The sequence below is a fragment of the Patagioenas fasciata genome, chromosome 3 (genome assembly GCF_037038585.1).
Source record: "Patagioenas fasciata isolate bPatFas1 chromosome 3, bPatFas1.hap1, whole genome shotgun sequence".
Taxonomy (NCBI): Eukaryota; Metazoa; Chordata; class Aves; order Columbiformes; family Columbidae; genus Patagioenas; species Patagioenas fasciata.
The window spans coordinates 94,196,578-94,218,170 of NC_092522.1; the positions used below are offsets into that span (position 1 = coordinate 94,196,578).

Below are 21,593 nucleotides of genomic sequence, written 5' to 3' on the forward strand. Positions count from 1 at the left end.
CAGAGACTTTTACTTCTTTGGTAGCTAGGCATGAAAAGCTTGCTAAAACAGTGATACACAGTATCACAAACTGAATTACAGATGTAATGCTATTAATATAAGCTAATTAATATAGCTAAAATAAGCTAATACGAGATCTACTATGTCAGCCAGCACAGCAGCACTCTGAAATGTTTCAACTGTCTAATATAATCACTTACTGTGAGATTTTGAAAGGTGAAATGTTTGCTTTATTTTCCAGCTCTACTCAATGAACAAGAGAGAAATTTAAAGGCAGACAGTGGCTGCCAAATGGAAATCATGGCCATTTAATGGTTAAGGGTTAATAATCAAGTTCTAACACTTTATCATATACCCTACAAGGATATAGCTGCTATTAGCAGAAGAACCAGCAGACTTGGGGACTTTTCAGCTTCAAGAACAGTCTGTTCTAAAAGGATGGAAGTGCTCACCAAGGCACTTTCCATCATTTATCAGGAGGCCTGGCTAACTGGAAGGGCTGGAAGGAGGATCTGGGGAATTACAGGCCTGTCAGTCTGATCTTGGTGCTGGGGAAGGTCATGGAGCAGATTATCTTGAGTGACATCATGGGGCATATACGGGACAACCAAGTGATCCGACCCAGTCAACATGGGTTTATGACAGGCAGGTCCGGCTTGACCAATCTAATCTCCTTCTACGACAAGGTGACCACTTAGTGGATGAGGGAAAGGATGTGGATGTTGTGTACTTAGATTTCAGCAAAGCCTTTGACACTATTTCCCACAGCATTCTCCTGGAGAAACTGGAAGCTCATGGTTGTACTCTTCACTAGGTAAAAAACTGGTTGGGTGGCTGGGCCCAAAGAGTTCTGGTGAACGGAGTCAAATCCAGTTGTTGTCTGGTCACGAGTGGTGTTCCCCAGGGCTCATTATTGGGGCCAGTTCTGTTTAATCTCTTTATCAATGATCTAGATGATGGGATTGAGTGCACCCTCAGTAAATTTGCAGATGACACCAAGTTGGGTGGGAGTCTTGATCTGGCGGAGGGTAGGAAGGCCATACAGAGGGATCTGGACAGGCTGGATCGTTGGGTTGAGGCCAATTGTATGAGGTTTAACAAGGCCAAGTGCTGGGTCCTGTACATGGGTCACAGCAACCCCAGGCAGCGCTACAGGCTCGGGGAAGACTGGCTGGAAAGCTGCCTGAGGGAAGGGATTTGGGGTGTTGATTGACAGCTGGCTGAACATGAGCCAGTAGTGTGCCCAGGTGGCCAAAAAGGCCAACAGCATCCTGGCTTATATGAAGAATAATGTGGCCAGCAGGACTAGGGAAGTGATTGTGCCACTGTACTCAGTACTGGTGAGGTCCCACCTTGAATCTTGTGTTCAGTTTTGGGCCCCCCACTACAGGAAAGACATTGAGGTGCTCGAGCAAGTTCAGAGAAGGGCAACAAGGCTGGTGAAGGGTCTAGAGAACAAGTCTTATGAGGAGTGGTTGAGGGAACTGGCGCTGTTTAGCCTGGAGAAAATGAGGCTGAGGGGAGACCTTATCGCTGTCTACAACTACCTGAAAAGAGGTTGTAGTGTGGAGGGTGTTGGTCTCTTCTCCCAAGTAACAAGTGACAGGATGAGAGGAAATGGCCTCAAGTTGCATCAGGGAAGGTTCAGATTGGATAACAGGGAAATTTTTTTCACAGAAAGGGTTATGAAGCTTTGGAAGTACATCTGAAGTTCAAAATATAGTATTTACTTTGAGAACTAAGTGAGAATTTAAGCATGGTCATTGAAGAACTCAAATGAAATTTATCATCTTTAAGAGGGAAAGGAAAAAACACTGACTGGGGGCAAGGACAGGGGTGAAGCTATAGAAAATGCAGCAGAAAGAAAAAGGCCATAGGAAGGAGGCAGCAAAATTTGCTGTTATATGCCAATAAACAGACATAAAATAACAGGGAGTAAAATGAATGATTAAGCTTTAAAAATAAAAATATTGAGGGAAAAGCTTTTTTAGATGAAGTATGAGAATGAAACTCTTTCTACTGATAATAAAAACTTGAATTTTAATTTAACAGCTTCAGTGATGCACAGGTATTTTTGAATTTTTTATTTATTATTTTATCTTTATACCACCGTGCCTTATAACAGAACTCTATCACAGCATCTTCAATACTGTTTCAAATTCAATGAAAAGAATTAAAGCAACCCGAGGGATATTTTTAAATCCTTACTCTGTAGGGGAAAACCCTACACCAAATAAATGAATAAGTACTTCAGACAACATGGGTTTAAAAGTTTGATGGTTTTAAACTTATAGCTTTGACATAAAACTGCTAGCAACACCCAAATCCTAAACTGAAAAATGGTTAACTACTTGGCTGAAGTAGTTGAGTGGTTAGTTATTTCCACTTCCACTTACATTTTTACTGATTCTAAATGGGAGACTTTCTGCACAGGCTGACATTTTTTAACAAGATTAACAGATGTGATGAAAATAAAGGGCTGCAGAGGCAGAATTATATTAGTTGTATACAGATATTTTAGTCCCATTTAGTTTAATAACATTGGGAAGAGTTGAGACAGGGAGCTCCAAGCTTCAGAGCAAGAGATTAATGAAGACTGAAGATGAGCCCAAACTACAGAGCTTTTGCCTGGATCTAATTTATAGCACAATCTGCAGATGCAAAAACAAGTTACATGAGACCGCTCAAATCTGGGGTTCTCAGTGAGTAGTCATTAATCACTGTTCTTTCCTCTACAAGTGACCATAATCAGTATGAGACTAGGTGTCACAACAAGCAAAGAGTGTTGGCTTGGGCATGGCTGCAATACAAACATAAAAATGCAAACAAAAGAAAACATAAAAACACTTAAAAGGGAATGTTTGAAATTATAAAAACATTGTCATGCATTGAGAGATCAGGACTTCTGTGACTGAACAGAAAATCTACCACAAAATACAACCGCAAAATCAGAATTTCTTCAACTGCTTTAATCCTTACTACTGAAGTTCACAAACACATATAGATAGGCATCTCAATCTGAATTGAAATGAATGAAAAAGAACAACTGACACCGGATCACAATGTACTAGGAAGTTCTTTACTTACTGGGACTAAATACACTAGGGAAAGAAGTCAGGCACACAAAATATAGACAACTAACCAGATGTCTTCATGATTACCAAATTCCTGTATTTACCTGATGGTATGTAGGCACTCTGCACTTCTTCCTCGTTTTGCTCTGGGCAGCATAAGAAGCTCACTGCACAGACAGGATGGGCGGTGAGTGAAACAGATATAATTATGAAGCATTAGATGACATGGGTTATGTCAATGATATGCAAATGAAAACATAAAAAGAAGCAAGAAGCTTCCACCCCGAGAGAGAAGCTGAAAATGTTCAAACCCAGACTGCACTTCTCAAAAAATATGAGCCAAAAAATGCCTGTGATAGCTACATTTTCAACAAATGCCTTTTATTGTGGCACATAATTTTGTGGGATTTCTCCTTTTAAAATTCAGAAGCACTGTTTCAGAGCTCTTAATGACAAAAGGAATCCACAAACCAGCTAAATTTCTCCAATTATGTCCTTTCTTTTGAACTAATTAATGTAGGAATACTTTAGGGGAAAAAAAAAAAAAGAATGGTGCAGGTTGTTTGCTTGTTTTCCTGAACTACAAAAACATGCATGAAAAAGCAGGAAGGGTTTGCTACTAATTTATTGCAGATCCATTTATGGGAAAAACAAAAATGTATCTTCACTGGAAATGATACATTTGGCCAAATATAAATTCTAACTCATACTTCTTGACATTATTTTTTAATGCAATCCTAAAGAAATAAAAACATTACTAATCTACCATCAGACTTTTTGTTTCTAATTTTTTCCAATTGAGAAAATCAGCTGTCTATCATATTTTTTCATTTACTGCAACCAAACACATGCTACAGCCAGCAAGATGGTAAAATTAATACATATTTATGCCTATGGTAAGTATGACTATGATATGAAATATCCCTTGAGTTAATCTTGTAGTTGCACGCAGTGAAACACAATCAGAAATACCAAGCTCCAAACCTCCTTATTATCAGAAATATGAAATTAAGCCTAAACTTCATAGAAACGTGGTATTTTAAAAGCAGCAGAGAATCATATGAAGTACTATGGTGACAAAGAGAGAAAAGATTACAAAATAGATAAAGCAGCATTTGTTTAATGTGTTTTGTGTTTCAAGACATTATCAAATGACCCATTTAATTGATGCAGTACAGGTAATAGCTATCTAAAATTCTAAACTGGGCAGCTTGAAATAATGGCTTGGGAGTCACATGTGAGATTCAAGTTTCCATCTGGAACTGCTAGCCTGGTTTCGATGCAACAATATGTATTAAAGGTAAACTGAATTGCTTGGGTTTTTAAAGCGAAATTTCCATTCATAAGCTCAGAGGACTGACAGAATTTGTATGCAGGTTTCCAAATTACAAATAGAAATGCATTTTAGGAAGAAGTTACCACTTTCTTAAGACTTGCGAAGTAGATGTGAAGTCCACATTAAATCATAGGATACTTCGTTAATATTTAGCTTTGCTAAGCCAAAGAATATCTATTGTAATTGGCCCACGCCAAACAGTAAAATAAAATTCATCCAGAAGAGGGATATAAAATCGCAAATCCACCACAAAATCTTCAAGTTGAAAAAACAAAGCAAAAGAAACCATCACAGTAGATTACTGATAATATAAGAAGATATAGTTATATAATAAGTTAAGTCTGGGTTGGGGACATTTAAAATAAAGATTATCATTCTAAAGCAAGTGTTTTCTAATGTAATAATTTTAGTACTCACATTAATGGATTTTATTACGGAAAAAAAAAAAAAAGAAAAGGGTCATGCCCTTGAAAATTGGATGATCCTTAATTCAGAGTAAAGTATAGTGCTTAGCTAGATTTCCTAATAAAAAGCTTTTCTTAACAGATTTATATATATATATATATACACACACACGTGTGTGTGTATACATGTATATAAATATATATATAAAATGGTACAGTGAACAAATCAATTCCACTGGAAATTCATCACACTAGATGCTTTAGTAGGAGACTATAACAACTATATTTACAAAGATCTATTCAGAGTATTCAGTATTAATTTAGAATCAATAACAGATCCTTGAGAAAATGATCAATAGTAATCAGCAACTGTAATTTCTGCCATCAGATAATTACTGACCTTTCAATTCAAGTTCACGTTAGGTATCTACATGAATGTACTTGTTTAGATGAAGGGTTCAGTAAATGAACAATGCATAATACTTATACTATTATTGATACTAATACATAACACTGAGGTACTTTTTTTAAATCCTTGGATGTGATAAAGAATCTTCCTCAACAAAAGTTGGTTTTGATTTTCCCTATCATGCTGCTCTTACATACTGATAGACAGTGAAACCTGCAAGAGTTAAACAGTCTCCGCAACTGAAGAAAACTGGGGGAAAGATGAAAAAGAAAATGGGAAAAAGGAGACCACTGCAGACAAGATTATTGCTCAAGGAGAGGAAGTACATAGACCCATCTCTAAAGCCTGCAAATAAGCCACATGGTTCCTTCATGTCTGACCTTTAAACTTCTGAAAAGAATTTGCTGAACATGGAAAAGAAGTGAAGACTCCGTCTTACTCCTCTGAACAAACCCAGCAGCCCACTGCTGCTGTGGCTCTGGTCTGATGGCTCACCTCCAAAAAGGCCTCAATGCAAGCCCTGCTCTCTACGCATAATCCATTCATTGATCACCATTTGTATCATGGCTTCAGGCTTTACTGGAATAAAATTTCCTGGACAATTAACAGTCTATATTTATTTCTAATGATAAAAGCTACTTTTTAACAACTCTTCTTCTTCAGATCTGCTGAACAAGAAACCTGCTCAATAAATATCTTCAGGAATCTTCTGAATATATCACTACATACAAAAAATAATAACACAAAACATTTGCAACAAGTGGAAATTACTTGAATTAGATAATTATAAATCTGGCTACAACATTTAAAAAGCATTTCAATTCACCTCTGAAAGGAAATTCAGCACAACAATCCAACTTAGGCAATTCTGTACATACTTCTTGCCTGTAAGGTCGAATTCTAAAATGTTCCAAAAAAATCTTTAATTCCCATGTGTGTGGTATCACATTAAAAAAAGCAAAAGAGGCAAGATCATATACAAAACTGAACTAGTTTAACTGCAAAAGTCATCTGTTATTCCATTTCTATCTTGCTTCAAAACTGGACAAAGAGTTCCAGAGATTTTTATGGTTTATTCTTTACATGTTTTCACACCACTATCAAATGTATGTTCCCTATTGAATTTACTGGATCATTTGGAAAGGTTTTGTCATCCTTACTCATAAAAAACAGTAACTTACTGCAAAAAAAAATTCCAAAGACACTACTAGGACAATTGTTCTTATATGAATGGTAAAAGTTTGCCATCATAGAGTAGCTATATGTTTTTTTTTTCAACATAAACAACCCACAAACAAGGATCTTCTATCTGACTGTCATCATTATATTTCCCAAATACTGAGCTGAAATGCCTGTTTAAACATTTTTCAGCTATAAACTAAATGGAAATTTTTGGCTTTGTCCCTTTTATTAGAATATATTCCTAGATATCTGAAAACATTCTCCAAGGAATGTAGCCACTGCATGTATTCCAGGGAGAGACGTGTGTCACGCACTTAAGATTGGAGATTTTTGCTACTTACAAGCACTGCAACCATCCTTGCTACGCTTATGTACTGTACCAGCTTCACCAGAATGTTACTCAAGATACTGTGCACCTGCGTGTATCAATGCCCAAAGCACAGGAATGCAATTCACAGCATATGCGACTCCCAACTAGTAGGAATGCATGCCTGTGTTTTTGCTGGCTATTGAAACAGATAAATTCTGAGTTAAAAGAATAGCTAGGGCATATATGTGGATTTATGGTTTTCTAGCAAAAGTCGTTGGGCTTCACTCATGAAACAAACAGCAGAATCATACACAGAGCAGAATACTCCAGCACAAGCAACCAAGAACTGCTGGTCTAGGAACCTATTACTGTAAATCCAGTGCAAAGTTTTATCAAAAAAGAGGTATAGATAATTTAACTAAGACACTAGATTTGTTGGTTAGGATGATTTCTCTCCCTTCCTCACTACTATCAGTTGTGTTTCTACTGAACACTTGAAAATCAGGCAAACCGACACAGACTTTCTAAACGTTTTTCCAAGTTCAGGCTGACGATGTACCTTTCTTGATCAGACAAATACTGACTATCCATGTCTCTGGATCTGTAATCAACTGGAGTTCTGGAGGCATCATGGTGTCTAGTTGGAGAACGTGATCTTCTCATTTGATGAATTTCATCTAAACTCCTGAAAGGCAAAAATATGTATGATAATCTTATTTTCTCATAAGTAACACAGCTTAATGGATTACGGTACAAGTTGGTTGAAGGAAGTTTTGAATCCTTATATTGTTAAAATATGACTTCTAAAAAAATACAGGATCCTAAGACTAAAAAAGCCCTACCTCTAATATAGAAAGCAGCCATTTCTACCCTATTTAGAAACACATACCTGCTTCTGTGTACACTGATGGATTAAATAATGGCATTTTCAAAGCCTGTACTTAAAGAATAACTGAGATGACACAACAACTGATGATACGATGTCACATGAAATAAAATTTTAAGCATTTGTAGATTCATAGTCAGATTTCTAAAGGGCTAATTCTGGGCTGTCAGCTTTTTACAGATATCTCCAAGTACCCTTTAAGAATTTCTGGGATAGGATATGGGAACTTGCAGCAGATTTTATCAGCCTCAAACTAAGTGTTATCCAAAAGGGGTATGATTTTGTATACATGCAGGTAAGCTCTGACCTTCATGACAGTAATTTAAAGCTCTCTTCACACTGAAAAGAACAAGAAACGACTACTTGAAGGGCAGATTCTTCCTTTTGTTTAATAACTGCCATTGGAACAAGAAGCATTAGTTTTTCAAAGTATAAAATGAAAGGATGGGTGGAATTGACTACTAAATATTTCATTAGTGCATTGTGCTTGTAGATAGAAAGATACAAGAGCATATATAATTGTTTGCAAAAACAGAATAAGGAACTCTCCTTCCCTCTACTATAAAAAAATGAGTCAGTGCCACAGTCTGTTTTATGCACAGCCATGCTCTCCTGTATTACTGACAAATGCAGATGTGAAATAGCTTCATCTGTAAGACGCAGGGAGCGAAACAGCTTCATCTGTAAGAACTGATGTAACAGAGAGAGATGCATGGAGGAACTTTAAATACATCCAAAATTTCAATGCACAAGAACAGTAATGGACAATGGAAAGTAAGAAGCAGAACCTCCAGGATTCTCAATTGGAAGGAGAAGGAGGCTTTCTAGAACATATCATCATTTTGAAACATTATGGATGTCTGGTATTAATTGATCAGTGATGCAACTCAAAAAAAACAGGCACAAGATAAGGACACTACTGTAGCACTGAATTTTGTACATGAAATTCAGCTGAGAAGGGTAGATTTTCAATAAACTACCACAGCTAGTGAGCAATAATGTTGCCAGTGTAACACTCTTGCAGTAATTCAAGAACAAAGCTTCCTGTAAATTGGAGGAAAGGGAAACTAATAAAAACTGGCTGATATTTAGGGTTCCATGACAGGTTGCAAGAGAAGCTTATTGTGCTTAAACAGTCAGTACAGTGCTGTTCAAAAAAAAAGCATAAAGCATGCAAATGGAAAGTGAAAACATTATTCTCCTATTAATAGGTTGTCTGTTAAAAGCGGTAAATGCAGAAAATAGAGGTTTATAATTCACTACCTGAATCTGTGAAGTATTTTTAACTTCTTCCATTAAAAATATCACTTTATAAATACAACTGGTAATTTCAGCTGGCTGTTACTTCAAAACTAGTTCAATTCATAGTTATTATACAATTTGTACATCCTACTTATTATGCTACAAATAAACTTCAGTGGCTTCATAGAAGATTCAGCCACTGACTGAAAAAACATTTCCAAACCTACATATCAGTTATGGTACACAGATGATGAAACACAGAGAAAGCATCAGTAAGAAGAGGCAAGTCTTAAAAAGTTACAATTCCCATGCATGCTCTTGATTGATTAACAAAAGCATCCATCGAGATCAAATACTACACTGTTAAATTCAGACGCACACACAAAATATTAAAATTGTGAAAAACTGCTGAACAAGAGAAAAGTCAATAATGCCTGATTATACAAACTTGAAACCAGTCAGTGCTCAACTAATTTGTGATGCCTACCTCTGTAATGGCACATTTGGTAAACGTGAACGGGTCCTGCCCTGATCGTCACCACGGTGAGGAGATACGGATCGTGAACGATGATGTGTTGTTCTTTGCTGTTCTGGCACAGTTAGCGTTGTAGATTTACTTTCTCTAGTACTAGACCTATAACCTACTGGCAAGAGGGCAACAAAAGGAAATTAGAGAATAAAAGTGTGGGTTTGGAAATAATTCAGGTGGTTAGTCCTTCCAGGAACACATATCTCAATGCTTACACAGCTTTAAAGTTGTCATTCAGCTGTTGTACATTCCAACGTATCATGCAGGCAGGATAAATTACTAGCATTACCTTTAAATGTCTACATGTTCAGAGAAACTGAGATGATTTTCATTATGTACTGGAAGACATGGTGGAGAGGACTGAAACAGTTTTCTGACTTGGGGAAGAGTACTCAGAGTAACATGTATTTCAAAATTATCATACAGTAGCAAATATTTGAAAGGAATCCAAGCAATGTAGGTTTACCTCATCTAACAAATGGAGAAGGCGTTCTCGTGTACGACAGCACAGACTCATCCAGGATTGCTCATAAATAAAGCATCCTTCTGAGTCTTGTTTCAGCTGAATACAAATATGTTCTCCTACTGAACTTGGCCAAAGCCACCTACTTTCAAGAATTACAAGCATTTATAGTGTATTGTATAGAATATTGGGTGTTGTATACTCCAAAGAACATTTTTACCGAATACTATGGATGAGCTGTGAAGTTTCTCATAGTTCATTTTTACATAGGATTTAAAAAAAGATAAAATCAGTAGAATGTTAGTACATTTTAAAGTGTTGATATCCCTGTGCCTTTTTCCATGTAGCCCACTGTTTGCCTTGTTATACACTTCGCATCCCGTCCTAAAACAGACAACGAAGTTCAGTAAGACAAATAGCTTTCAAAAGGTGCCTGTTATCTTTCCAAAAGAGCCTAAGGAGATTTGCTCAGTCTTCAGTTGCTCATTTCTAGACATTTAAACTAGATTACAAGAATCCCTTGACAGCAAATCCTCTCATCACAGAAAGGCTCAACCCTTAAGTCATCCATTAATGACTTCACAAATTATTGTTTAGATTCCAAAATAATAATTTTGCTGTTTGTCTGAATTTATCAAGCATTAAGTTCCTGGAATGTGTTATTTTGTTCAGCTGAAAAAAACAGCCTGAATCAGAAATCTTTCCATGCAGAAAAAGATTATGATTTAGTCACTCAATTGTCAATTTGATAAATTAAAGAAGGAACTTGTTACGGTGTTTGTTCGTTTTTTGCTGTTTTTTTTTTTGTTGGTTTTGGTTGGTTGCTTTTTTGATTGTTGTTATTTCATTTGTTTGGGGGTTTTTTCATATTTTGTATAATTTTGTAGTTATTTGGCCTTCTACCAAATTGTTATAGCCCTCTTGAAAGCGTGGCCCATACACAGAGTCTGTATGAGGCTTGCTGATGTATTCATATATTCAACATATTCATGTAGCTCAGAAACAAACATCAGAGACCCTAATGTTGAGGGCATATGTGCACTGTTCTCAAAGAACACTGAGTTAGACATGTCAAATAAAAATAATGAACGTAATTTCATATCTAAAATGTGACATTACTCAAGTTTGGGGAGGGTGGGGGCTGTTTGAAAACCAGAGAAAAACTATTGGGAGAGCTCACTTGTAGTTATAAAACCAGCAAATGTTTGTCACTTACAGAGCACTTTCAATAGCAAAGCTGTACTGAGTACCGACTGCAAAATAGGCCTGCAAAAGTTGATAGCATGCATGTAAGCATCTACCAATGTTTATCGACCTTTTAATAAAGAAGGACTCAAGAGTTTTGCAGGTTTTGACATACTGTGGTGCTGGAGTACCTTACCTCCTGAAAAAGTGCTTCAGAGTTGTGTAATAATATTAAGAAGAAATCAGGATTTCCCTGATCTTGGGACAAGGAGTGGGTGCAAATTTTGAAGCAAAAAAGTGACTCCCTTAGGACTTCATCTCATGTACTAAGGCTGCTGCTGAAAATGTTGAATTTTTTGTCAGAGGAAGAAAGAAGACCACACTTGACGAAAGTTGGATGTGTTAAAAGATATTTCATTTTCCAAACAAGCTTAGTTTAGGTAAAATCCTATCATTTCTAGCAGAAGTAACACTAGTTTACATTTATTCAGCACTAAAATCAAAGAAATTCAAAACTTCTTTGTAAGCTTTAGGTAACTGTACTGAAATACATATAGTTTAAGTATTTAAAATTTAACTATAAATTTCAGTTTAAAACCTATTTCTAGAGCATTTCTAGTCTGCCTGGAAAAAATATACCCAGGATTGTCCTGTACACTTAAAAATCTGCTATAGAAGGATGATTTTATCTCCTATATTCTTCATAGCCAAGCTCTCCAGGGAACAATATCTGAAACTTGTGCATTGCGCACACAAAGCTTACAGAACAGACAGCAATGGCAATTCACATCTGTCCTAAGAATGAGCTCAAGTATTGACAAGTTGGTCAAATTGCATCCATACTTCCATAGTGACCATGACAGTGACAGCAACAGCAACATTTCCTCACATCCTCAAAGACAAAGTTTCCGTGCTCTCCAGAGTGAGCAGAGGAATTTTTTGCATGGACCAGCACAACAGCAGCAACCAAGCTTATGGCAGCTCACGCAGAAGAAGTTTCTCAGTTGCTTATGGGAAACTGTCATGTGTGACATGAAATGGAAGCAGATGGATGATGAAAATGGTTCTAGCAAATGTTTCATACTAGAACTTTCTTTTTTTCTACGACAATACAGACAATGCCAAGATGTTGTGTTGATGTCACCCTGCTGCTACAGGAGGAAAGTAAGTACAATGCAACCATTTATACAGTTTACATATGACAGGAAAATAAATTGTTCTGAAGAGTTACCCATAGCATAGGCAACACAGGTAATTAAAAATACCCTTTGGGATACTGTATACCAGCTGTTTTGTTTGTTGGTTTTGTTTTGTTTTTGTTTTTTTTTTTTTTTAATTAAGAAAGTTACTGAAGTTTTGGTTAAAAAGATAGGCCTCAAAACATGTTCAGTTTTTATTAAATCCTACGCTGACACTTTGCTAACTCTTCCTGTATACTTAGCATTGGTGAGGCCACAGCCAGAGTACTGGGCTCCCCAGCACAAGACACACATGAGAGTTACTGGTGCAAGTCCAGCTCAGGATCACAAAGATAATTAAGGGACTGATGCATCTCTCACACAAGGAGAGACCGAGCGATTTAAAGGAATATTTTCTTCATGTGGGCATACTGTAAAAACCTGTCAAAATAAATTCTATTAAAGCTGAGTTTCAATTTAAAGTTTACTTCAGCTGTTGATACAAATTCGGTTTGCGAACAGTTCTATGAACTGATTTTTTAAAAATTATATATATCACTGCAAGATGTTATTAATAAATGAGGACAGTAAGACAAGGCACATTTGTGATATGACAAGGGAAAAATACTTTTCTAAAAATACTCTTGAAGTTATCAAAATACCAGTGTTTTTGACGTAGCAGTCTTTACTTCCATTGAAAAGCAATGATTCTTTGCAGCTACCGAAACTCTAGGAAAAGAGTTTTCTCTGTTCTTACTAAATGCTAATACTGCGTTTGCCTTAGCAATTCATAAAGCATTTGAAATTATAGTTTTAAGGATATCCAGTGTTAATTAAATTAGCCAAAATATTGTCATCATTTGTTTGTTAGCTTATGGTGGTGATCAAATGAAGTTTTGTGCTTCTACATTTTGCAATTATGTGTCTATTTTTTAGAAACTGAGCAACAATCTTTGTGAAAATCTTGAGATATTAAGAAGGCAAAATAACTTCCTTCTCTTCTGAATATTTCAAGAAAAAAGAATAAATTAACAACTGTAAGAATATACCTTTAATAGAGATAAAGCTTATATATAATGGTGGGTAACATCACCAAGTAAGTGGAAAAGGAAGGAAAAAAGGACTTAAAGCGAAACATTTGCTTTTGCATCACATGTTGCAAACTCAATTTTGATATCATTACTCCTGTTGAGAAGGGATATCTTAACCCTAGATTAATCTAGTTGAAGCCAGTAGAGGCTATGACAAAATGGTCTAAGAGTGCACCTGAGCTGCATCATTATTCCCCGTTATTATGGGGAAATACGGATATTCGTCGTTCCCTCCCACGCACATCCCTCACAGGAAAATCTGTGGGAAATCTGGACCAGACAAGAGCTTCAGGGCCCTCTGCTGAGGTCCATGGTACTGGGAGGCAGGAGCAGGGACGGCGTAATGACCCTGCAGCACAACAAGGAACTTGCATGCAGCTCATTTTGGACAGAGGAGACTGTTAGGTGGAGAAGATACTGTACTGTTCACTCAGTGCAAACAAAGGCAGCAGTCCCAAGTCTTGAAAGACTGAACAATGTGATAAGTAAGGAAGGTTGGACAGGAGGGTAGGAATGCATTTCTGAACTTGGTGTTCCCTTAGGAGTGAAGTTGAGCCCATGAAGATGAGAGGGGAGGGAGGAAGGTGTTTTAAGATTTAGGGTTTTTTCCTCATTATGCTACTCTGTTTTGATTGGTAACAAATTAAATTAATTTTTCCCCAAGCTGATTCTGTTTTGCCCGTGAGTGATCCCTGCTTGTCCTTGTCTTGCCTATGAGCCTTTCATTACATTTTCCCTCCCCTGTCCAGCTGAGAAGGGGAGGCCAGAGCGGCTTTGGTGGGTGCATGGTGTACAGCCGGGGTCAACCCCCTGCAGGATTATATCAAATGGCAAATGGATACCTTGAAGAACTGGCATCTGAAAAAAGCCCCAATTCTTAATACAGTATACCAAGAACTTAAACTAAATAAGACTACACAGATACACCAGTATCTATATTGCCAACAAAAAAAATATGAAATAATAAAGAGGAAAAATATTTAGAACCTATGATTTAGTTTTAAATGTTCACTCAACTGATGTAAAAATATCAAGACACTTTAAATAAGTGTATTTAAAGCTAATATCATTACTAGACATACCTGAAAAAAATTACCTCTTAGAAACTCAGTTGGTAAGTGTATTTTAAGTAAGGAAAAAAACCCAACTAACATCAAAAGAAGGAGAATTTGGCTCACTAAATATCAAAATGATAGAGTTCTATCTGGTTATATAATGAATAAATAATTTTTCTGATTATTTCAAACACAGATCTGGAAGACAGACAGCTTTTCAAATCCCACCGTGACTTAATTCAGTGATTTTCACCAGGAAGATCCACAAAAAAACTGATTTAGTGCTGGCAATGGCATGGTGACTCTTCAGTTAGTTAGGGACAATTGGGAAACATTCATCTGACTTGCAGCAACAGTCAAATGGAAGTAGTAAAATGTGATATCCAAAATGATTCTCAATATTTTCAGTATGTAAGGAACGCTGAACTGTAAGTCAAACCATTATAGTCTCTACAAGTATATATTCGTGTACATTTAGGTAATGATAGTTCATGAAGGCTTATGAAAACTGAAAAAGATACAGCCATGCTACATGCGCCTTAATCCAGAGCCATGCATTCTCAACAAAGTCCATGGGAGACTGCATTATATCTAAGTTTCAAGCAAACAGCAAAATAAAAAAAATGCTTGCGAACACTGAATCTTTAATTAGCATTTTAAAATGATATTTTGAACTTGATTTATATTTTAAATAATGCTTGAAACATTACTCAGTAAATAATTAAACAATTTGAATGATCCAGTGACTCCCATATGAAGAATGATATGTAAAAGAAATATCAATGAATGAATAGTAGAATCTTTCAATTCATCATGATTTAGGATAGGTACCATGGAATAATCAGGTAGATTGTTTTTTTCACAATGCACTCTCCGAAACCAGTATCCTCAATATTCCAAAATGTTGTAAAGAAAAAAAAAAAAAGAAAAGAAAAAACAAACAGACAAAAAAGAAGAAAGCAGGACCATGCTGTTCACCCACGCACCTGGAGGAACAACTCCAATACCATCATCAACATCATAATCTGAGATGTCACTATCACTGATTGGCCGAGATCCTGCACAACAGTAAGGTAAACAAATACCTGAACATCTGGACGTGTTATAAAATGTAAAAATATGTTCAGTTCATGTGCTACTGATTAAAAGGATGATTTTAAGTCTAAACAACAGCTGAGGAGAACCAGACTGGAGTGACTTGACTGACAGTGATGTTACACAAGATGGGCAAGCCAATTTAACATCTTACAGCTGCTGCAGCCCCCTTTCCCCTTCTCCTTCCATCAAGTCCTCAGAAATCATCTACCAGGATAGTTTATCTCACTAAACCAGCAAAAAGTTAACTCAAATGAAAAAAAACACAAACTTTTATGCTATTTCAGTGAGTAAGCTGAATCAGTTTGCTGAACAGGAAAGGAGAGGTGGCAGCATATGGTGAGAGAGGGAAAGAGGAAACAGCGCTGCCAGCTTTTAGAAAAGTTTAAATATGTCATGAAGATTAACCTTTAATTTTCTCACTCTATACGTATCCTCATGCAGCAATTACAGCAGTATCACCTTTTTATAATTCATTCCTGAATGTCCACCAATTTCCCATCCATTGGCTGGAATGAATGACTTCCATGTTTAAGCAAAAACAGAAAAATAGCTTGGAAATGTATTTTAAAACAATGCCCTATGTCCTTCTTATTTCTAAATAAATCTTAAATTAATTTAACAGAAATTAACAGAGAGGCTACAATATTCAGATGTTTCAATACTTTCATTCTTTTAATATACCTCATTCAAACCTGAAATCCGACTCATCAGAACAACTGTACCTCCCAAATACAATAATAAAATTTACCTTTGTTGCAGAAGTACTCTTCTCATCTGATTGTATAATGAGCATATTGAAGGTTGCAACTAACTTTATGATGAAAACTGTTTTTAAGTCTTTAAGGACTTTATTTTTAAAAATAAATATATTTAAGTTATTAAAAAGTATTCAGTAAAGATGAACTTCATCTTTCTATTTAAAAGGAAATTTATGCAAACAAACATTTGAACAATTTTCTTTTGCTAGTGAAAAGCAAACCAATTCCAACAGGTTTCACATACTTAAAAGTTATGTGTCACATGTGAAAGGCTGCCATGTCATAATGTCAAAATTTGCATCTCTTTTCTGCCTCAAATTTTCATTATGTCTAAAGACTATCATATTTTTATCTTGTATATGGAAGTTAAATACCATTACACCATATCCAGCATTTCTAATTTAAAATTTTGAAGAGATGAATGGAATTTGGACCTACTTTGTAATTTTTTGCTAGTGCTTTCTCCACTGTGAACATGTCTTCTTGGCATGAAAGGTGATGGCTGAGGCAGAGGTAGTGAAGACTCATCATGTGTCTGTAGCTTATACCAATGTGGTTCATCATCTAAAAGTGCTGTCTCCAGCTCTATAAGAATCTTTTAGAAAAATTACCAGGTTTTAATTTTACTTTTGAGGCACATACACACAAACATACATAAAATATATACGCATATGTATTCAAAACCAAACAATGAACTCAGTAAAAATGTCATTGTATGTATCACCTCTCCAAGAAATTCACTCTCTTCTTCTTGTACTCTTGGCTGATCCCATACGGTGATTTCAAGCATTCTTTCTCTAAAATCTCTACGATGTACATGTGAGTAGAGAAATGTTTGGTTCCATTTTGGCTCTAGACTTTTCTTTACAGTTTTAGTCCTCCGTTTACTCTTATCACTGAAACATAAACATTTGTTGTAAATTGTTTGTAGAGATAAATCATAAAATGCCATTTACTTATCAGCACTCATTTTCATTCCTTCTGATCTGATAATGTCTAAGAGAAAAGTATTTTTTGTACAGTGGATCACATTCACCCAAATGTCCACAAAGTTGATTTGACACTGACTTGCATGATTCAAGTGCAATTTTTGTTGCAATAAACTTAACTATAACAAACTACTAAAAGGAATTATTTATTTCATAGGCATTCATTTAAAAGTTGATTCAATACATAGTAACTAACAACACAATTTTCTAATCTGAAAAATTACTACCTTCTGTCTGGAAGAAAATACATTTTTACATAGGGATTCCTGGGGCGTCCATCCACTCTTGGTGGCAAATCTGTTGCTTGCAGAACATTTACTATTAACTGATGTCCCACTTTGTCGTACCACAGTTTAACCTACAAGAATCAAGTTACCAGAAAACATTATTAAAAATGAAGAACAAACAGAATTTTCAGACTGCATCACATTAACCACAATGTAAAAGTAACCATTGTTTTTGTCTAGAGACAGATTTTTTTTTTCCTAGAGATATACTTTATTTCAAATTCCTTAATATTTAATTAAGTTAGATGGAAAAGATGATGGTATATACCAAAGACTTTTGTATTCACCACAACAGAATAAAACGGTCGTGCTGATTATACTCACATTGTTTATTGTACTCAGTGCATAATCTTGTATCTGAGTGCATTGAAAACAGTGTATGCCTTAGCTCTGCACCTTAAAAGCTACATTCAAATAGGAAGCCACGACTGCAGCTAAACTCAAGTCATAGTTGAAATCTACCTACTCTGATCTGCCACATTGCAAATGTTGTTATGCAAAGCATAACATACAGTTAAACCATTTCTTCAGAGAATCATAGTATCATGAAATTTCTGAGCCTGCTGCATACTTAGAAATTAATTTGATCAATACAAAAACATAAAAGAATGTACAAAACAAAATCTAAATGTCCACAGTATACTTAATAAGCACAGCTCCAAATAAGTATTACAGACAGTTCCACGATATAGTGTGTATCTAAATTAAAACGTTTTATGGAACAGTGTAACTCTTAAGAAATACACAGTTGTTTAAATGCTCTCATGAAGAAGATAAAGTGTCACTACACTTGTTTTCTGTGGATTACAGTGCATATACAGCAGAATGGCCATTTTCATTGCAGAGGATATAGGATGACTAATTACAAGGCACTTTTATGGGCTCCTCTCAATGTAAATTCCTGCACACTTTGAGGTATTAAGACAACAATTCTTTGCCTCTTCCATGATTACAGTGATGGTGTGTGAATGTATACGAGGGTCTTAAAAAAACCTTTGAAAGATCTTAGTCTTTACCAACAGCAAACATTTATCTTGGCCTCCCAATAGACCTTGGGAACGTAGAGGTTTGAGGGACCAGCACTTCACAGTTTTTATTAACAACTCCGGAGAAACAAAATATACTCACAGAAAGCTGCCCTGGTAGGACTTGTGGTGCATCCCGTAGGGCTCCAGGGCTGGTCGGTGATATAACAGAAATAGAAGGCCTTTCCATCTTCTGAGATTCAAAAGAACTTGAACCTAAAAATACATGAGAAACTCATGAACTTTCCATCCAAAATTCTGAAATAAACTCAGATAACTTGTGAATTGCTTTTTCTTTGAATTGTATGAAGGTTATCTTTATACACAGCACAACTGAACTAACATACAGGAAGATTTAAAACTGATGTAGATAGCATGGTGAAAAAGACTGTCTGGATACCTTACCCCAGATTAAACCTGCCTTATTTTGGTTTATTTGAAATAACATATAAAGAAGTGCTCCTCATATAGCAGTGACAAACTGGATTATATTCCCAGTAGCTTCTCCCCAGGAGCTGTCACACAGGAAGGTATGCAGGACATGTGTCTGGCATGGAGGATGCTCTGGGACCGGCTGGACACCAGCAGTTCTTCACCAGTGAAGCAGAGCCCTGACTAATGAGATGAGCTCATGACATGTGTAACAACACTCGGTGGCCCCATGGGACCCTGTCTCAGGGAAGGTTGCTGGCTGCATCTCAGACAACGCTCAGATGTGAAAAGGGGACCGTGGCCCTCACACACTCTAGCTGACATGGTTCAAATGGGATAGTTAAAAAAAAACCATGTTTTTGAAGGACAATATGTAAAAATCTCATCTAACCAGTGCTTTCTTGTTAACAAAAAGAGAAACAAGAAATCTGGACTTATGCTGAATGATGCTTTCATCAAATCTATACTGTTTCAAGTTTAACACACAAGACCAAAACCCATTGGATTTTGTCATACAAAACCCTCAGAGCCAAGGCAGTCTCCCAGTGCTCATCTTTCAGAAAATTCATAGCTGAAACAATTGTGCTGGGTACGACACCGTGTTTAGTCCAAGGAATGAGGCGAGTACTCACTAGATTCTAACGGGGGGTGAGAAGTCTCAGGAATCCGTGGAATATCACTAAAACATGAATATACACATAGTAATTAGAAACAATGGAGATGACTTTCTGCTGTGACAAATAACTTTCTGGGACACTTTTATAGAAATATGGATCTGCTTCTGTTCTAATGGGTTACAAGGGGTGAAAGGGAAAAAAAATTAAAGACATGTTTTCCACTAGCATCCATTAAGAAGTTACTAATGCAAACTACTTCTTCCAGGTTAAGGAACTAGCAGATGTAAGAATGTATTTTTATAACCAGAACAATAAAGTTAGAGAGCTTTTAGGAAAAGTGGCAAAAGGTAGTGTAGCTACAGATGTTGAATTATTTTTTGGAGAAAAAATCCAAAAAATAAGACATAGATTAACTCACTAGTAATTTTTATATAAACGTCTCAAGGAGTTCACGGCATGAAACTGATGAAAATGTCTTATAATAATAAAAAGAAAAAGCAAACAATATTAGCAATGTTAAACAAAAAAACGAATAATGCATTTCTTCATAGGCTACAAAAAAAATCAAATCATATTATTATTAGGTATGGACATTTTTTGACATACACATACCCAGCACATACACAGGTATAAGCAAAATCAAGCTAGTTAAGTCCACATGCATCTATCAAAATTTTGCCATCAACAAGTTTACTCTTCCATCAAAATCTGGATGATGCCAGCTGCTGGCTCTCTTCTGTTCTCAGCATTCATTAAAAATATATTGCAAGAGCAAGAAACAACTGTTACTGTAGAAATGTTAGCAAAACAGCAGAGCAGGAAAATGGAAACTCCTAAATATTTTCATCTATACATAACAATCTGAAATTGGAATTACAACAACATTTCTGTAGAGCATTTACAAGATTTTAAGTTCAAAACTGAGCATTTTAAAGGTATTCAGGCATTTCTCTGTTTGGCAAAACATTATCTTACTGACTTGGAAGTCAATAAAACTAAGACTTTTCTTTTTCGTAAGTGACTTTCATATACCTAGACAAGACTCTCAAGTCTGAAAAGGAATATAACACTGTCCAATCGATTAGTCTTAAACACACTTTTAATGTCCTGAAATTTAAACTTCTGGTGCCCACATTTTAAAAACGACTATTTCAGTGCCAAGCTAATGTCTCACATCAGCTTACGTCTCACATAACTGAACAAGAATGTGCTTCTCTTTGCCTTGGCTTCGTAATTCCATAGCAATTTGTCTTCCTCAAACTCATGGAAATATAACCGAACTACTCATTGTTGACAAGGCATAGTACTACTTCACAAACATATAAACAGATTCATGACCTCTCCACAGCAGGGCTGCTGTGCAGGCTTCTTCCTCTTTAACATTTTCTCTCCTTCCTGGGCAGAATTTTCTGGGCAATTCTCAGCAGTCTGAAATATTTATTTACCATATTCAAACTGATTTTTCTCTTCAATACAACATTAAGTTTATAATTTTTTTGTGTTAGAATACAAACACTCTCATCTGCAGTATAGCATTGTTTGTAATACCATCATGTTTAGGATACCTAAACAGAGGCGCATATGTGCAATAAGTGTTTCAACATGGAAAGTGCAACTATAGTGTCAAGTTTCATCATCCATGGAGGGGTGACAAAAGACACTAAAAGTAATTTTGTTTGGATTTTTTTCTATTGTTGAAAATACAGTAGACAAATAGGCAAAAAATAAGCCTCAAATATTAATTACATATATAAGGACTTAAGAACTCACTAAGGCACCCTCACACTATTAGACCAACACAGAAAAGTCTAATAATAAATCAACATATTAGATCCACACAGTTTATAAGAGGTAAAACCAGACACTGGAATAAAGATGCCACACCATGAATAAAATGGTCAAGTTGAGCATAGTTTCCTTACTTAGAGCTGGTGATACAAAATTCCTCACCAGGTGAAGATAAATGACAAAAATAATCAGACCTTTCTAAGACTTACTCATCAGACAGGAAAGAACTGAAATTACAATTTTTTTAAATGTACT

At 36.0% G+C, this 21,593-nt stretch overlaps 1 protein-coding gene across 50 annotated transcripts in view; it reads right to left on the reverse strand.

Annotated features, from left to right (window-relative positions):
- RIMS1 (regulating synaptic membrane exocytosis 1) overlaps window positions 1-21,593 on the reverse strand; it is a 316,668-nt gene that overhangs the window by 109,779 nt on the left and 185,296 nt on the right. For 32 of the 50 annotated variants that reach the window (XM_071806897.1, XM_071806904.1, XM_071806910.1 and 29 more), the window contains 9 exons: window positions 19,566-19,612; window positions 18,605-18,717; window positions 17,417-17,547; window positions 16,925-17,096; window positions 16,639-16,795; window positions 15,331-15,402; window positions 9,331-9,487; window positions 7,275-7,400; window positions 3,179-3,241 (listed from right to left, as the gene is read on the reverse strand). In XM_071806897.1, the coding sequence (XP_071662998.1) occupies window positions 3,179-3,241; window positions 7,275-7,400; window positions 9,331-9,487; window positions 15,331-15,402; window positions 16,639-16,795; window positions 16,925-17,096; window positions 17,417-17,547; window positions 18,605-18,717; window positions 19,566-19,612 (1,038 nt within the window). The remainder of the gene's footprint in view (window positions 1-3,178; window positions 3,242-7,274; window positions 7,401-9,330; window positions 9,488-15,330; window positions 15,403-16,638; window positions 16,796-16,924; window positions 17,097-17,416; window positions 17,548-18,604; window positions 18,718-19,565; window positions 19,613-21,593) is intronic. The other 18 variants (XM_071806872.1, XM_071806885.1, XM_071806909.1 and 15 more) reach the window with 4 other exon arrangements.